Source organism: Phacochoerus africanus, chromosome 8 (genome assembly GCF_016906955.1).
Source record: "Phacochoerus africanus isolate WHEZ1 chromosome 8, ROS_Pafr_v1, whole genome shotgun sequence".
NCBI classification, from domain to species: domain Eukaryota; kingdom Metazoa; phylum Chordata; class Mammalia; order Artiodactyla; family Suidae; genus Phacochoerus; species Phacochoerus africanus.
The window spans coordinates 42,249,789-42,268,132 of NC_062551.1; the positions used below are offsets into that span (position 1 = coordinate 42,249,789).

At 47.0% G+C, this 18,344-nt stretch overlaps 1 protein-coding gene across 1 annotated transcript in view; it reads right to left on the reverse strand.

The window, feature by feature from the left end:
• LOC125133183 (uncharacterized) overlaps nt 1–18,344 on the reverse strand; it is a 298,644-nt gene that overhangs the window by 275,356 nt on the left and 4,944 nt on the right. Inside the window, exon 2 of the mRNA XM_047791316.1 lies at nt 17,222–17,333. Within this exon, the coding sequence (XP_047647272.1) occupies nt 17,222–17,333 (112 nt within the window). The remainder of the gene's footprint in view (nt 1–17,221; nt 17,334–18,344) is intronic.

Below are 18,344 nucleotides of genomic sequence, written 5' to 3' on the forward strand. Positions count from 1 at the left end.
AACATGTTTTGTGATCTAATATTTGTAGTGTGATATTTCAAGCAAATACAATCACTTTCCAAAAGAGGCTATTTCTTCTGCCCCTCTCTCAAAGAACCCAGTGCGAGCAAGCCACGCGGGACTGATGTTTTGTTTGGTGATATGCTTGCAGGATGGATCCATAACAAGCAAATAAGCTTTATCAAGGCAACATGTGGCTTTGTGAAAACTGACAGACAAGAGCTGATCTAGAAAATCACACAGACAGAGGACTGGGTAATGGCCTCATTCTCAGCTTCAAGAGGGTGAAACACCTATCAGCGCGCAGAGGAACGGCCAGGAGGCAGGTCTATTCTGAACTATAAAAATGTACACAGTTGTTCATGCAATTCAAAGAACTTGTCTTGTTAGACCATTTTACACAGATATTTTCCAGCACATTCAATCAGCCCCCTCAAATCGACACTGTCACCAAAATTCAATCAATACCTCTTGTGGAGAGGCTTAAGTATCTTATCTAATAATCAACTTATTTGAGATTCCCCATGCTGGTTGCTATTACCGAAAGGCATTTCTCGATTATTTACATTTAACTATACATTACTTTGATCTCTGTATCAGCTGCATTCAGATCAAATGTGAGCTTCTAATTTAATTTTACTTTGGATTTCTTGTGACATATCTATTTATGCCAATTGCCCAGGAGGAAAGGACCATCAGTAATAATAACAGTTATGGAAAATACTTATTGAGCACTTCTCCCATGCAGACTCTGGGCTCCAGCCATCCCTGGCATTGTCTACTTTAATCTTCAGGCAAGTTTATAAGGAAGCCATGACGGTTATTCCCATTTGGGCTGATGAACCGGGGCTGAGACAGTAAATGTCTTATCCCCAGGATTTGACCTGGGTCGTCTGACTAGAGAGGCCAGTTCCTAATCACTGCACAGCTTTTTTTTTTTTTTTCTGTCTTTTGTCTTCTTAGGGCCGCACCCACAGCATATGGAGGTTCCCAGGCTAGGGGTCCCATCAGAGATGTTGCTGCCAGCCTACGCCAGAGCCACAGCAACGCCAGATCCGAGCCGCATCTGCGATCTACACCACAGCTCATGGCAATGCTGGGTCCTTAACCCACTGAGTGAGGCCAGGGATCAAACCCGCACCCTCGTGGTTCCTAGGCGGATTTGTTTCTGCTGCGCCATGATGGGAACTCCTGTACAGCTTCTTGGTGGTATGAATCACTCCAAAAGGAGATGCCCAAGGCCCCTTTCCACTCTGAGTTAGCAAATAATCAGAGGGCTGTGAAGATGCCTTGCAACTAACAGACGACCCAGTCCCTGAACACGGTCCGGGTCCCTTCTGTTTACTGTTCTCTGGGCTTTGGTTTCCTTCTAAGATGTCTGTCTCTGTCCTAGAAGCCTTGTGCAAGAGATGGAGTGCGGCCCATTACATTCTTCACAGGGTATTTTCTGAGTGAAAATAAAAGGGAAGGAAAGGAACGCGTGGATGTTTTTGGTGTAGGGATGTGCCTGTGTAAAAATCCCAACTCGTCGATTATTAACTGATAAGGGTCTTGCACCTCCGTTTTTCTCATCTGTAATATGGGGATGGCCATAATTCCTCTGCACCATGAGGTCAGGGAGAGGGTTATAAGAACCAGTACTGATAAAGCACTCACCACATGCCTGGTACAGGGGGGTGTTCAGTTGTGTCTTGTGAGCCGTGATCACCGGCCGGGACCCTCACTCATCCTACACCCTGTGTGCCATCTGCTCTGAGGCTTCGCTTATACACGTTCCTTCTCCACTGCATCGGGAGCGCCTCATGGCCTGGGTTATGTTCCTTCATCTCAGGATCTCCAGCTCCCAACACAATTCCCAACCCATAGCTAGCACTCATGGACGTCTGCTGAGTGAGTGAACAACTGCATATATGCACGTAGTCCAGGGTCAGCTTACTCAACAGACAAAGTAACTGAAGCTCAGAGATGCCAAGTCACTAACTGAGGCCACAGAACTGGATGGTGGCAGAGCTGGATGGGGGAATCAAAGCTTCTTGACTTCTAGTCCAATGTCTGCACACACAGCAGAAGGCCTCACTTTTGCATTTTCTTAAGAAGGTTTAATCACGGACGAAGACCAAAGTGATAACCAGAATATCATTAATATTATCAAACAAGGGGCCCATTTAGAATCTATTTTTCTAACTTCCTATAACTTCCATGTCAGCAATCCATCATCTAAAATGCAAAAAAAAAGTGCAAAAATATGGGCCTAAACATTTTTAGTGTCTTGCATCTTAAGTAATTGCACAATACTACTATGATAATCTAATGGCAATTGACAAGATAAAAATGCATAGTAATCATGTATTGTACCTGATATAAGCAATATTATATCACCTAGTACCCTGCCTTTTACACAACTATTTCATTACTTGGAAGGTCCCTGGTAATGAATATGCTGTTAAGCAGAGGTTTTTTTTTTTTTAATTTGCATGTTTCCCTTACAGTGATTCTTCAATACATTTTTCAGACTTCCTTCATAAATAAGTTTCATTATTCCTCATTATTAAAACACACACACACACACACACACACACACACACACACACACACACACATTCTCCTTTCCTGAAAGGATACCATATATTAGATGACCCTCCTATATAAAATCCTACATGAAAAAAGGCCAGGCACCCACAGGAAAATAAGTAACTAGACAATAGAGCAGTAAATACAGTTGGGCAGACATAAGGCATTGCGTACAGTTAAAAGTCTGCAAAAAGACCCTTTTACCATGCAAAGAATCAAAAGAGAATTTAGTTTTACTACAGCGCGAGACACATCCCAGCTTTTGCACAATTTATCACCGATTTCTTCATTTTGTTGTTTTAAACGTGCTTTTAAGACATACTGGATAACTAGTAAAAATTGTATACAATGCAAATGACATTTCAGATAAGTTTTATTGACTTAATGCTCGGATAATAAAATTATAACAATCAGTATTATTCTGATTTATTGCAATTTTGCCTTTCACTTTGTAAGGGACTTGGTGCCTTACACAGAATTGAATGTAATGTTGCTGCCACCTCAAGGTCACTCACTGAAAATGAGATGGGCTCACTTTGGTCTAATGCACTAAAGCCAGTAAGTAACCGAAGCCTTTATGGATGAAAAGATCACATTGTGGTCACATCACGGTAAATCTAAACTTTTATTTGCAATGAAACAATGGGTTTTATATGCAATTTGCAATGAAAACATACGCCAGTAATGCGAAGATGGCATTGTGAGTACCAGGTCTGCGAGAGGCAAGGCTTTTATATCACAGTCCAGGGGAAGAAACGTCAATCCATCAAAGTGAAGAGCCATCTGTGCATAACTGGCATATTGACAGGGCATAATCCAGATACAGTGGTTTCTTTAGAAAAGAAATAGTCCTTGAGTTTATTTTTCTCTCATAAAGCTCCCTTGGCTCTTTTCCTCTCCTTCTTAAATCTTTCCCAGTTGGTGACCTCTCTGAACCTGACTCGCTTCCAAATGGATTTATCAAAACTACCCTTAACACGAATGAACAGTTTACAGAGAAGGAAATGCCAAGGAGCCCGCTCACTCAAAGAGATAACGTGTTTTGCCTAACAGATTGTCAAAGATCAACTTTTGATCCCACTGGTTTGGCGAGGTGGCACTGCGAGTTAGAAAAGAGAGGGGAGCGTGGTGATAGTTTCCAAATTTTAAAATGCACGTACCCTCTGACCGGCAGTCCCATTTCGAAAGATTTGTTTTTCAGATATATGCATACATGGGCACAACGATGTCTGTACAAGGAAATTTATTACAGCCAAAGATTGGAAACAAAACTAAATGTCCATCAACAGAAGACTTGCAAAGTAAATTATAGTAAATGCGCAAAATGGAATACGGTACAGCCTTTGAAATCGTCAAGGCAGTTCGCTACGTACCAAGATGGCATGATTTCCGAGATCATGCGGGGAAGTAGGGGAAAAAAAGCAACGTGCAAAACAGCGTGTATAGGATGCTTTGTGTGTATGTGTGTGCACAGACTCTCTTTGCAAAGAAATACAGTAAACCACCAAGAATGGTTCCTTTGTAGAAGAACCAGGGGACTGGTGGCAGAAGCAGGGGAGACAATTTTCCCTGTATATCCATTTGTATCTTGTATTCGATTCTGCATCTATGCGTTCACTACTTAAAATGTGTAAATAAATGCAAAACATTAGCTTGTAATTCAAGAGAAAGCCAAAATTATCAAGAAAAAATACAAGTCCTGAGGTGGAATTGAATTTAAAAAAAAAAAGATACAAAAGAACTTATTTATAAAACAGTGGAACTTTACAGGTGGAATTTAATTTTTTTAAAGAGACAAATGAACTTATTTATAAAACAGAAACAAAGTCACAGATTTCAAAATCAAACTTCTGGTTACCATAGGGAAAACCCTGGAAGGGGAGGGAAGAAGGAGGAGGGTGTGAATAACATATACACGCTACTGTACGCGTGTGAACGAGAACCGACTGTACCGCACAGTAGGTTCGATAGTATTCATAGTCTGCCATAACCTATATGGGCGAAAAGAATGGCTATGTGTATATGCATAACCGATTCGCTCTGCGGTACACCTGAAACTCACACAACATGGTAAATCAACTATAATCCAGCAAAATTTAAAAAAAAAAAAAAAAGGCCTGAGGGCAGAGGTTCGCTGGGGGCCAGGGGCTTGCCGGAGGCACCGCCCCCTCAGGATGGTTCCTCTGCCCTGACCTAGCGTGGACTTGCATTTATTTCCTAGTCTCCTCATTCCGTTCATTCTCCTCTAACTCTTCTGGTTGTCAACCCTCAATTCAATTTCTCTGCAATTCCTTGTGTTTTCTCTCTAGGGATCCTCACTCTCTAGAGTCCCCCACCGTGAGGAGGACGAGAGCCAGCTCTCCTATTCCTGGTGCCAGTACGGTGGGCAGGCTTGCCAGGTACACGCTGTGTGCACTCTGGGCATACACAGCATGAAGCAGCAGCATGGCAGTGGACAGACCCGTTGGCCATCTGCCCTGGGGCTGGAACTCCAAAGTTCAGCAGGGCTTGTGTGCATTTAGCATCTTCTCTCAGCCCAGATACCACAAGGATGACCGCGATATCTACCCAGTGAACGGCACTGGCCAGGGTGTGGACGAAATGCCTTTGGAACAGAGTCTAGAAAGCTGGAGATACTCCACAGGCTGGGAGAAGGCAGAGGGGCAGGAAGTCCAGCCATTGTTTCTCGGATACGGACCAGGGTCACAGGGCATTCACTGGCTGTCTGTGCGGAAAACCTCTGGAAGGAGGGGAGGAGCACCCAGCAGAGAGAAGACGGAGGTGAGGAAAAAAAGCGGGTGCCCCAACTGCTCAGCTTCATGTGTCAATTGATTTCATTTGCCTTTCCCTTTTCCCTCTTATTAAAACAAATCTCTTGATTTTTTTTTTATCTCCTTTCAGTGACACATCATTAACAGTGAAGCCAAAATTCTGTTGGACTTTGCTTAACAATTCAAATTCCATCAAACATCCCCCAAAACACTAAGCCACTGATAGGCAGCATTTTTTTTTTTTTTGGCCACACCTGTGGCATGCATAAGTTCTCGGGCCAGGCACCAAAACCGAGCCACAGCAGTGACGCCAGATCCTTAACCCACTGAGTCACCAGAGAACTCTCCCAGGCAGCATTTTAAAAGAACACACATTTTAAAACCAAAAAAAAATTGTAATGCACCATATTGGAGTTCCTGCCCTGGCACAGTGGGTTAAGAATGTGACTGCAGTGGCTCCAGTTGCTGTGGAGGTGTGAGTTTGATCCCCCAACCAGCGCTGTGGCTTAAAGGATCTGGTGTTGTCACACCTGTGGCTTGAATTCAACCCCTGGCCCAGAAAGTTCCATATGTCATGGGTGCAGCCATAAAAAAAATTGTAAAGCACTATAGAATTGAAAGAATCTGGAGTTCCTATTGTTGCTCAGCATGTTATGAACCTGACTAGTATCCATGAGGATGGGGGTTTGATCCCTGGCCTCACTCAGTGGTTTAAGGATCCAGCATTGCTGTGAGCTGTGGTATAGGTTGCAGATGGGGCTTGGATCTGGCATTGCTGTGGCCTAGGCCGGCAGCTGGAGTTCCAATTCAACCCCTAGCCTGGGAACTTCGATATGCCACAAGCGAGCCCTAAAAAAGCAAAAAAAAAATGAAAAATGTTTCATTAAAAGCATATGCATTTCCCATCAAACCCAGACTTGAGCTGGTTGGTTTTCTTTGGGTTATTCGTTTGAAATGATACAGTTCAAAAGATTAGGGTTGCTCTTCCAGTGACCCAAGGAATCTTAAAATCTTAATCCATTTTGAAGAGACACCACCCCTTTTATCATATTTGGAGGTTACTGAAAAGTTAGAGGCCAAACAAGACACCAGGACTGTTTTGTCTTAGAGGGATGTCTTTGTAGATTTCTGGCATATTGTAAATACTTCTGCCTTTTCACCAGGAGAAGGTCACCTGCCAAGCCCTGCCCCACCACGTGAGGTGGGTCCTCCAGAAAGGAGGCAATGCAGAAACTGGGTGCATGGCAGGATCACCGGGCCCCTGCCTCTGCTCTATGGGCCTCACAGTCCCATGACCTCACTCTTTCCATCCAAGAACCTTCCAGCCCTAAAACCCTCTAACATTTATTCAGGGATAAACAGTGAAAGAAGAGAAGGAAAGCAACAACGGGGAGCGATGAACTCGGAGTCTGGAAAACTTAAGTCAAGCCTTGCAGCCAGCCAGAGTTGGGAAACAAGCTTCCTTTGTCTTTCTTCCCCCATCCAGGGTTTTACACAGATAAGAATTGAGAGACTATTTGATGGAGTATTTTTTGCCTACAGATCCCCTTCTTCCACCTTCTGTGTAATTACCCGCAATCATCTCACACGTATAAATAGACTCATTTAAAAATACCCCCATCTCATTAGGTGTTCCCAACTCAGTTTGGAGACGGCACTCGAGAAAACCAGGATCTCTTGAAGACACAAGGAAGACCAGGAGTTGCGGAGGCAAAGGCCAGATCTGGTCTCTGAAGTAGTAGCTGGGGCCTCAGGAACCCAAAGCCTTCATGGAACAAGCCAGCATGGTGGTTGCAGAAAAACATAAGAGATCATACAAGAAGGGAGAGGCTCCTGAACACAGACGCCGGAGCTGGGGGGAGAATTCTCTAGAAGAGAGGAACTGAAGACAAGGACTCCACGGTGCAGCATGGACTTCGTCAGCCCAGCAAGGCTGAGGCGAGGCCTGCCATGACTGACACCAGCAATCACAGACCTGATGGGTGGTCTCCCACCGACAACACCCCAGCATGGTGCAGAAGTGAGCTGGATGGCATTCGTGGCACAGCTGTTCATGTTATAGCATTTTGAAAATTCTTTTTTCTACTTAGGGCCACTCCTGTGGCATATGGAAGTTCCTGGGCTAAGGGTCAAATCAGAGATGCAGCTGCCAGCCTACACCACAGCCACGGAAATGAGGGATCTGAGCTGAATCTGCCACCTATGCTGTAGCTTGTGATGACACCGGATCCTTAACCCACTGAGCTACGCCAGGGATCGAACCCATATCCTCTCAGACACTGTGTCAGGTTCTTAACCCACTGAGGCATAATGGAAACTCCAAAGGTTTCAAAGATTTTTGATTCCGCATTTAATAGATTTACAGGAAATCTCCAGGCAGTGCAGGCAAGGGGCTGAGTCTGTCTCTCAGCTGGCTCAAGGCCCATCATTTGCAGGGTAACTTTAATTCCTGGGATATGGAGTCATACAGTCAGGAAGCAGGCCTGACCCCTGTAAGGTCAGTGTCGCGGCCAACTACCCTGGGCTCAATTTAGAGCCATAACTATGGCAACGACGATGCCCAATCGGTTATTAGAGGAGATTTATTGACGGATATGCTTGAATAGCAGAGCCATTAATTGCAATTACCAGACAAGACACTTTGTTCATCTCAGAGAACTGGATGCCAAAATGCCCTAACAACTTTAAAATCCCATTTGCTCTTGGGCTCCCGGCTGGCATCACTGCACCTGCTTCAGCTTCTCCATACCCAGAGGGAGAGGGGAAGGGGTTTAGCTTGACCTGGCACCAGCTGCAGAAAAAAGCAAGTTGCTGGGCAATGGGGCACAGGACACAGGGACCTCAGAGTCCCAACAACGCCTGTCGCAACAGTGAGGGAAGAAGGAACAGCCCTTCTCTTGCTGGGGCCCCTCCTCCAGCTTCCACCAGCAGGGAGTGGAAGGCCTTCCTCCTTTGCTCTGCAGGTCCATGCCCATCATTTTCTTTTCTTCCTTTTTTTTTTTTTTTTTTTGCTTTTTAGGGCTACACCTACAGCACATGGACGTTCCCAGGCTAGGGGTCAAATGGGAGCTGGGCTATAGGTCAAATCAGAGCTGCAGCTGCTGGTCTACACCACAGCCATAGCAACGCAGGATCCAAGCTGCATCTGCAACCTACACTGCAGCTCACGGCAACACCGGATCCTTTAACCCACTGAGCGAGGCCAGGAATCGAACTTGCATCCTCATGGATACTAGTAGTGTTCATAACTGGCTGAACCACAGCAAGAACGCCCCATTGTTTTCTTCAAGACTCTCCAGGTCACCACTTGGCCCGCCTGGGCTTGGGGTAGCTCAGCCCCAGCTCTGTCCACCCTGTGGTCCCCTAAGCCCAAGGCAATCAATTCCTGGATTTCATCCTTCAGGCTTTCCTTAGAGCAGCCCCTTCTCAACACCCCATTTCTCTACAACAGGGACTGACTCTCACCTCCCCCTGTACCTTCCATCCTCTCATTCTGCTCCCATTTCCTCCTAGCACTGCAATCATGCTACTTATTGGTTCGTGTTGTCCTGTTTATTTCTATCTCCCTCCCTAGATTCTAAGGTCCACGAGGGCTGAGATTCGGTCTGTCCTCTCCACCTCTATTTTCCTCATGCCTAGAATAGCACCCAGCACAGTAGGTGCTCAAGAAATATTTGTTGACTGAAAAAATGGATTCAGTTCACTCTGTGATTATGCTTAGAGGGCCCTTTTTTTCTCCAACTAGGTCATAACTTCCCTGAAAGCAGGGATGCTCCCTATAGCATCTTATTCAGCACTATGCATGCCTTTGGTTCTTTAAAACAAGACAAGTGGGAGTTCCCTGGTGGCACAGTGGGTTAAGGATGTGGCATTGTCACTGCTGTGGCTGGGGTCACTGCTGGGGCCTGAGTTTGATCCCTGATCCCTGACACGCTACACACATGGCTAAAACAAAATAAAAAGTAAACCAAAAAAAACCCAAGTGGAAGAGAGAGGTTGCAAATCACAAACTCTATTCATGCACTGGAATAAGCACAAGCACATCTTTCTTCACTTCTCAAGGAAGAATAACAGCTAAGACTGAAATAGTGCTTTCTACAGGGCACTGCTCAAAGCGTTCTCTGGGGTATTCATAAAAGCCACACAATATGCCTATGAGATCTGAAATGTTAATCTCTGCATGTGAAAGGTGAGGAAGTGGGACACAGTGAGGTAAAGTGAGGTGCCCAAGGTTATAAAGCTAATGAGACCCAGATGGGGCCCAGAATCTGTGGCCTTAACCTCTACGCTATGCCATTTTTCTTGAAATCTAGGATAAACACAAAAACAAGCAGGGGAGTTCCCATCATGGCTGAGCGGTTAACGACCCTGACTAGTATCCATGAAGATGCAGGTTCAATCCCTGGCTTTACTAAATGGGTTAAGGATCCAACCTTGCCATGAGCTGTGGTGTAGGTCGCAGGCGTGGCTCAGATCCTGCGTTCTTGTGGCTGTGGTGTAAGCCGGCAGTTGTAGCTCTGATCTGACCCATAGCCTGGGAACCTCCATATGCTGCAGGTGTGCCCCCCCCAAAAAAAAGACTACCTGATGTCAGTGAGGTAAAGCTTTTTAGAAAATTCTTTCCTAGAGAGAGTGGAATGTAGTTCTTTCAAGGAGCTATGAGAATGCAACTCCCACTCTTAGATTCCGCCTGGGTTTGGATCACGATTTTTTTTTTTTTCTGTACCTGCTGCATATGGACGTTCCCAGGCTAGGGATCGAATCTGAGCCACAGTTGCAACCTACACCACAGCTGCGACAAGGCCATATCCTTAACCCGCTATTCCATAGCGGGAACGCGAGATCACATGAATTCTCGGCTAACACTGATGAACGTCTTCATCACCGCAAAACTAGCCAACCAGCCTCGGACAGGGATGGAGCAGGCACAGGTGGTTGTGAAGTCCCAACAGGGGATCACAGATAAGGAGGGAAACCTGGGGGAGGCGGGGAGACCACTGGGAAGTTCAAGAAAACCCTCAGAACAAGGCAGACTTGCTTGACTAGTGGAGCTGCCAGAACTGCCTCAGGTCATTGGGTGGGGGATGGGATGAGGCCTGCATTCCGACTCAGACCAAGGGCCAGCCTGTGAAGACCACCCTTCAGCTGATTTGAATACACACCTCACCAGGCGCTAAGGAGAAGCTACCACTCCCAGAAAGGAAGAGGTGGGTCTTTCCAACCCCCACGCCCCTTGGATGATAAAACTGTGGCCCACAGCATCCTCAGGCAGAGCTTCCCTGCCTGCCCACCTGCACCTCTTACCAGCGTCCTATCCTCAGAAATCTGTTTCTTGCCTATCACTTTGTCTCCCGTGGAATTCCTTCTGCGCGGAGGCATCAAGAACCGGAGCCTTGGTGAGTCCAGACACCAGGTGAATAACTCGAATCTAAAACCGTGGGTTTAAGTCCCAATCTGGCTTTTGGCTGGGTTGAGTCCCGGCACGTGGGTTCAAGTCCCAATCGGGGTTTGGGTTGGGTTGAGTCCCCGTACGTGGGTTCAAGTCCCAGTCTGTGTGCTGGCTGGGTTCAGGCCATCCGTGCTGTCAGTGTCAGTGCCCCTCTACAACATCTCAGTGTTAATAGGTGGGAGAACCTCAGATCAATGAGATGACTCAAATTAATTGGGATTTTCTTTTCTTTTTTTTTTTATTTGTCTTTTTGCCTTTTCTAGGGCCGCTCCCACAGCATATGGAGGTTCCCAGGCTAGGAGTCCAATCAGAGCTGTAGCCCTGGCCTACACCAGAGCCAGAGCAACACAGGATCCCAGCCACGTCTGTGACCTACACCACAGCTCACAGCAACACCAGGTCCTTAACCCACTGAGCAAGGCCAGGGATCGAACCTACAACCTCATGGTTCCTAGTCAGATTCGTTAACCACTGCGCCATGACGGGAACTCCATCTGGGATTGTCTATACTCAGCACTGAGACGCAGTGATGTGGAGTACTTTTAATTCAAATTTTCCTCAGCGGGTCTTAGAACCCACACATATTTAACCCATCTCCTCTATCAAGCAGTTCTCTATTTTACACAGGCAAGCGGAGTGCTATAGGCTGAATGCTATGTTCCCCCAACATCCATATATTGAAACCTATCCCCAGTGTGATTAATGGGGGAGGTGGGATTCCTGGGAGGTACTGAGATCATGTGAGTAGAATCTTCATGCATGGAATCATTGGCCTTGTAAGACAGACCCCAGAGAGCTCCCTCAACCTGTCTGCCATGTGAGGACATGGCAAGACGATGGAGGTCCATGAATCGGGAAGCAGGCCATCACGGTACACCAACGCTGCTGGCATCTTGATCTCGGACCTCCCAGCCTCCAGAACGGTAAGAAATTTTTTTTTTTTTCTTTTTTGGCTGCTCCACAGCATATGGGGTTTCCAGGCCAGGGATCAGATCCCAGCTGCAGTTTCGACCTGCACGGCAGTTGCAGCCACACTGGATCTTTGAGCCACTGTGCTGGGCTGGGGACTGAACCTGAGTCACATCACTCTAGAGTTGTCACTGATCCTGTTGCACCACAGCAGGAACTCCAGTTTTGTTTTGTTTTTTTTATTTTTTATTTATTTATTTATTTATTGTCTTTTTGCTATTTCTTGGGCCGCTCCCGTGGCATATGGAAATTCCCAGGCTAGGGGTTGAATCGGAGCTGTAGCCACCGGCCTATGCCAGAGCCACAGCAACGCAGGATCTGAGCCGCGTCTGCAACCTACACCACAGCTCACAGCAATGCCGGATCGTTAACCCACTGAGCAAGGGCAGGGACCGAACCCGCAACCTCATGGTTCCTAGTCGGATTCGTTAACCACTGCGCCACGACGAGAACTCCTGTTGTTTTTTTTTTTAAATCAGTCCCCAGTCGCTGGTTTTCTGTGAAGGCAGCCCAAATGGACTAAACTGGAGTGATGTGATACAGGGTTGATGAATCTGAAGCACTACAAGAATCTCTGGCATCTAATATATGGTACAAATGAACCTATCTATAGAAAAGAAACAAAACTCAGAGACATGGAGAACAGACTTGTGGTTTCCAAGGGGATGGGGGAGGGAGTGGGATGGACTGGGATGGACTTAGTAGATGCAAACTAGTGCATTTGGTGCAGATGAACAATGAGATCCTGTTGTATAGCACAGGGAACTATATCCAATCCCTTGTGATGGAACATGATGGAGGATAGAGAAGAAGAAGGTATATATGTATGACTGGGTCCCTTTGCTGTACAGCAGAAATTGACAGAACATTGTAAATCTATACTAAAATTTTTTTTTAATAATAAATAAAAAACTAAGAATCTCAGAGTTCCCTTCGTGGCTCAGCAGTTGACAAACCCGACTAGGACCCAGAAGGATGTGGGTTCAAACCCTGGCCTCCCTTGGTGGGTTGGGGATCTGGCACTGCTGTGAGCTGTGGGGCAGGGGGCAGCTATAGCTCGGATTCAACCCCTAACCTGGGAACTTCCATATGCCACAAGTGTGGCCCTAAAAATGCAAAAAAAAAAAAAATCACCAAGAATCTCAAGCACCTAAGACAAATGCTACTATATTCATTATTCAGGCATTCATTCCTTGTTTCTTCATTGACATCTACTAGTGGCAGGCACCACGCTAATACAACACACTGGCTGACATCACAGAATCTGCTGTTTACAGGGGGAGGGGGTGGAGGACATGAATGCAATAACCATACGGATAAACCGTGGCAATGGTCAGAGCTGTGACAGTCAGCCAGTGAATGCTAAGGGAAAGCGGCTCTGAAAGAGGGTAAAGGGATTAAACCTGGTCATGAAAGTCAGTGAAGGCCGCCCTGAGAAAATGGCTCTTTGCTGAGAGCTGAGGAAGAGGAAGCGATAACCACATGAAGAGGAGCGGGAAGAGGTAGGAGGACACCAAGCGTGGTGTGGCTGGAAAACCAAAAAGCACCCCTGAGAATGGGCAGGAGTGATGGGGCTGAGGCTGGGCAGTGGCCAGGGGCATCAGGCAAGACCCCAAAGGCTGGATAAAGGTCTGGATCTTTATTAGAAGTTGGTGGAGGAGCTCCCTGGTGGTGCAGCAGGTTAAGGATCTGGCATTGTCACTGCTGTGCCTCGGATCGCTGCTGGGGCATGGGTTCAATCCCCGCCCTGGGGGTGCCCTCACTGCCGAGAAAAAAAGGAAACAAAAGTTTGGGTTTTGAAAAAGCAGCAGCAGCAGCAGCTGGTGGAGACTTTTAGGCACCATCAGGAAGGGAGAGTCAAGGACGAGTTGGGAGGTGAAACTGACAAACTGGTGATACATCAGTTCTATACACTCTGCTGTGGCAGGAAACTGGACAAACATGCTAAGAGCAAAGGAGGAAAGGTCAACAGCAAGATGTTGAAACAAAACGACTTCCTGGCCCTTTTTAAGATAATCAGGAAATTAAGCGATCAGGGTGTATGTTTCCAGAGTGGCACCCTTGGGCCACATCTCCCCACCCTGAGCTCACTCCGCACAGTTCTGCAAACCAGAAGGGAGCTTCTTGGTTCAATAACACTGAGGGTCAACTCATACTCACCCGTGGAGATGGGCCCTTTTTTGCATTGCTTTCATTTGAACATTAAAAAAAAAAAAACTATAATTCCTGTGCTGCTACCAACCTTATTATGCACCAGTCTAACAGGGTACTAATTTTAATCTGCACAAAAATCACAGAATTTTCATGCTGAGAGGAACCTTAAACATCATCTGAATATTTGTGAATTTTTCCAGGAGACATTTCCATGCATAATTTATTTCCTATTAACATGTATGTTTCAGGAGTTCCCGTTGTGGCTCAGCAGGTTACGAACCTGACTAGTATCCATGAGGATGTGGGTTTGATCCCTGGCCTCACTCAGTGAGTTAAGGATCCAGCATTGCCATGAGCTGTGGTGTAGGTTGCAGACTCAGTTCAGATCCCTTGCAGCTGCAGCTCTGATTCAACCCCCAGCCTGGGAACTTCCACGTGTGGCTCTAAAAAGAAAAAAGAAAAAAATTATGTGATTTTTAAAAAAACATGTTTGATGTTCTCTAAAGAAACTGTTTTTTTGTTGACTCAACTCAGGTGTATTGCCTTTTGGGCCCCTCTCACTCCTACCTGAACTCCATCACACACGCACAAAAGACTGTACCCGCAAGGTACTCAATCAACACTGTTAGTTGAATGACTCTCTGACAGCAAACCAAAAGCACCCTCTGAGTCTGCAGTCAAAGCCGTAAAGTCAAGAGAAGGGTCCATTTAGAAGAATCTAGTAAAAACATACAATAGAGAAGAGGTGAACAATCCCAAGACTCCCTCCACTGGCTCTTTAAGGAATGAAATCAACTGGAAGAAGCTTAACCCGTGGTCCCAGCCCCTCTCCGTGCAAGGAAGGTGGTGCTATCACCCACAGGAAGAGTGGTCAAGGCTCAAACAGGAGAGCTGAGAAGGAGGTCACATCACTGGTTAAAAGGTCAGGAGGAAAACCAGTATATTCAGCAAACTGAGAGGTCCTGCAATTTTAGAAGGAAAGTCACTTTCTTAGACGACACCAGAAGCCTGTTCTAGGTTTTTCCTTTCTTTGATCCATTGGTGTTGCCTAGGCCACCAACCGAGTTCACAGGGTCCAGACATTTTAGATCGAATCATTGTGTGAGTACCCCCGTTTTTCAAAACACAGAGGACACGTATCTAAGATAAAACCCGTAAAAACCAACCCCTAGATGTCATTGTTGCTGCTGAAATATCAAATCTTGAGTCTTGGAAATTCTAAATCGAAGAGATCCTGTTCATCTGAATAAGCCACTTAGGTAATGCAAATTCAATTTGCTTTCCATTTTTCAAAGCCAAGTCCAAAGTCTTCTGGACTTCTTAACCAAAATGTAACAAAAATCTTAGGGGGTTAGCAGGCATTCCCTTGCCAACGAAATCCCCATTTAGGGAAAAGAGGCTGAAAACCCACATAGTTGTATAGGACCTGACATGTCAAATTCCACGACTGAGGAGCTGGTTCTAGATTCCCTGGGTGATTCTGGCCTCTTTTCCGCATGTCCTCTGACTTCTGTGCCTGCCTCTGACACCGGTATTGCGGCCCAGAGCTGACTGTCCTTTCCACCAAGGCCAAGTAAAAGCACCAGGTGCCCACTGGTGCTTCACACCCTCCCCTTCGAACCCTATTTCCAAGCAGCCTCAAATGCAACATTTTTTTTTGTTTGTTTTCACATGTTTTTTCACAGAGCCCCTCATCTGCATCTCTTCCTTCTATTTCATATCATTCTGGTCTGAACTTGTGCAATAATACTACTTGTTGTTTGTCAATTCAGTACATCGGTGTTTCATTAAGTCCTTTAAACTTTTCAACAGCCTAAACTAGGTATCACTAGTCCCGTACAGAGGAAGTAGCTGAGGCACAGAGAGGTTAAGTAATGTGCCCAGATCACACAGCCAGTGAATGCTAATAGGTTTTGAAGCTCAGGGTAAGACCCAGTCCACAGCCTGGATTTTTAGAGCTTCTCCGGGGCCAACTCCCAGGTCCCTAATCAGAAACCACCTTTTTTTCTTTTTCCTTTTTACAGCCACATGTGTAGCATATGGAAGTTCCTGAGCTAGGGGTTGAATCAGGGATGCAGCTGCTGGCCTACACAACAACCACAGCAACGCCAGATCCGAGCAGCATCTGCAACCTATGCTGCAGCCTGCAGCAACAATGAAGCCTTAACCCATTGAGCAAGACCACAGATTGAACCCGCATCCTCACAGACACTATGTTGGGTTCTTAACCTGCTAAGCAACAACGGGAACTCCCAGACCTCATCTTTATTCTCTCTCCCAAACCCCTGGCTCTCAATCAAATGCTTGATCTTCCCCCAAACTGCTTTCAAGTAGCTCCTCAAATAAAGCCCAGGCCTGGGAGCATGTCTGCTGAATGAAATCACTTTTTCTTTCCATCACTGAGTGTTTGCTGTGTGTAACTACATTCTGGGCCCTAGTCTAGGCCCAGGGGAATATCAATGCACAAGACTGGCAAGCTCCCTGGGCCCTTGGAGTTCATTCCCTGCCAGAATAGACAGATGCTGAGGCAGGAATTACACACATAATTAATGATCGCAGAGCCGAGTCCACAAAGATGTGTGAAAAAAGACTAGCAGAGCCCCTAACACAGGGCCCTGCACCACGAGGGCCCTCAAAAGATGCTTGTGGCCTGTCTCCACCTGGGTCTGCCCCAGCCCCAGGGTGCCCTTCAGGCCAAGGCTCTCCCTATTCCCCGACTCCAAGCCCTCCCCGCCAGGCAGAGGCGTCATCACAATCCGGACAGATGCCTTGTGTCCACTCTCACCTCATACCTCCATTCACAGTGGTCCATGCTCTTCCATGTCCCAAGCTGGTTTTTGTACAGCCTTAGCTCAGGCTTTTCCCCTCCCATCAGCTGGGCACAGGGATGCCCCTCTGTGTGGCCCACAGGTGGGAGCTGAGGGAGAGGCGCTGGTGCAAGACAGGCGGATGACCAGGGAGCCTGGCCACCCGCTCGTGATGCTCACTTGTGCCTGGCAGCCCCACGCAAGTCCGGTGTTGGATGGGCCACTTCCATCAAGAGATTTCTGTTGGGCCTTCTCAACCTTATAGGCTTCTGGAGCTAATGATGACCAGGTCTGGCCTCGAGGCCAGAAAAGGCAGGACGATAACCGAGTGGACCGTTTCTGGGTACCACATGCATCCTCCCTTCCCCTTCTTCCTCAAGTTTCTTTCTCGATGAGAGAAACATCCCAGACGATCAAATACTAAACCATGCTCCTTATGCTGGACTTCTGCGGGATACGAAGGGCTTAGAGTGGAGAACCTTAGAAGGTGGACTACTTACCGTCCGTGGCTGTCCATTTACTGAGGTCTTAAGGAAGGAAGAGGTGGAACTCCCAGCCAGCCAGTGATGCCGCTGGCTGGCGGCTTCTCCTAGTCTATCACCTCCAGAGGAGCTGTCAAAATAACAAACGACACATTTGGAGGTCACAGGATTATCCTTTAGTCGGGCCCTCTTGGTTTGATTAGCAGCTACTTTTCCTCATAGTGTCTTTCTTCATCTTCTCCACCTTCTTTTCATTTTCTCCCTCTGCCCCTCTCATCAATAAAGGTCACTGCATTAAGGAAACCTCCTCTGTGAGAAGAATTTAACGGTACCCTATTAGAATCACATTGTCCTGCTCCGAAGCAGGTGGTATTACCTGTCAGCAGGGTTTGGGACATAGCAAATAGCTGCCACCCAGCTCAGCGGAAGCTCCTGGGCAGATAAAGTGGCCAAAGGAGACAGCCCTCTGGAGGCCTCAAAATACCATTTTCATTCGCTGGTGGAAAAGAGACTGACTTTATTGACAAAGAGGACTGAAAATTGCTTGAGCGTTCCGATAACCGGCCTGTGTTGGAACAGAGAGACAGCCTGGCGGAGGCCAGCTCCCTGCCTGCCCGCGCAGCTCCGCCCAGCCCGGCTTTCCGCGGCAGAGTCTGCGGCACGCGCAGACCAGACTGAAAGGAGCCTCTCGACATCCTCGGGAGCAGCCCCTCTCCACCTCCACTCCCAGCCTGCTGGTGCCTTTCCTGCACCCCCACCATAAATCAACATGAATTTCGGGGCAGCTCTGCCGGAAAGCTAACTCTTCAACCGATCCCGGGGACCCAGGGGTCGGGCCTAGATTCGCTGGAGAAAGCAAATGTGCCCGGCTTCCCACTGGAGTGCTCTGTGGTTTGGCTGCACATCCCAGGGAGGCCACTAGATGTCACCACCACGGATTCTAGTCCTTAATAAAGACAGAGTCAGGGGGCTAAAGGAACTCTACGAATTCGGTCCCCACCTGGACGACAGGGCTGCTTCAGATGCTAGGACAGTCTGAGCTCCACTGGGGGCCTCTTCTAAATCAGTGAGTGGCTCCGACCCAAAACAGCTGAGCTGAAAGTGAGGCAAGACCAATGTCAGCTAGAAGACACCCCAACTC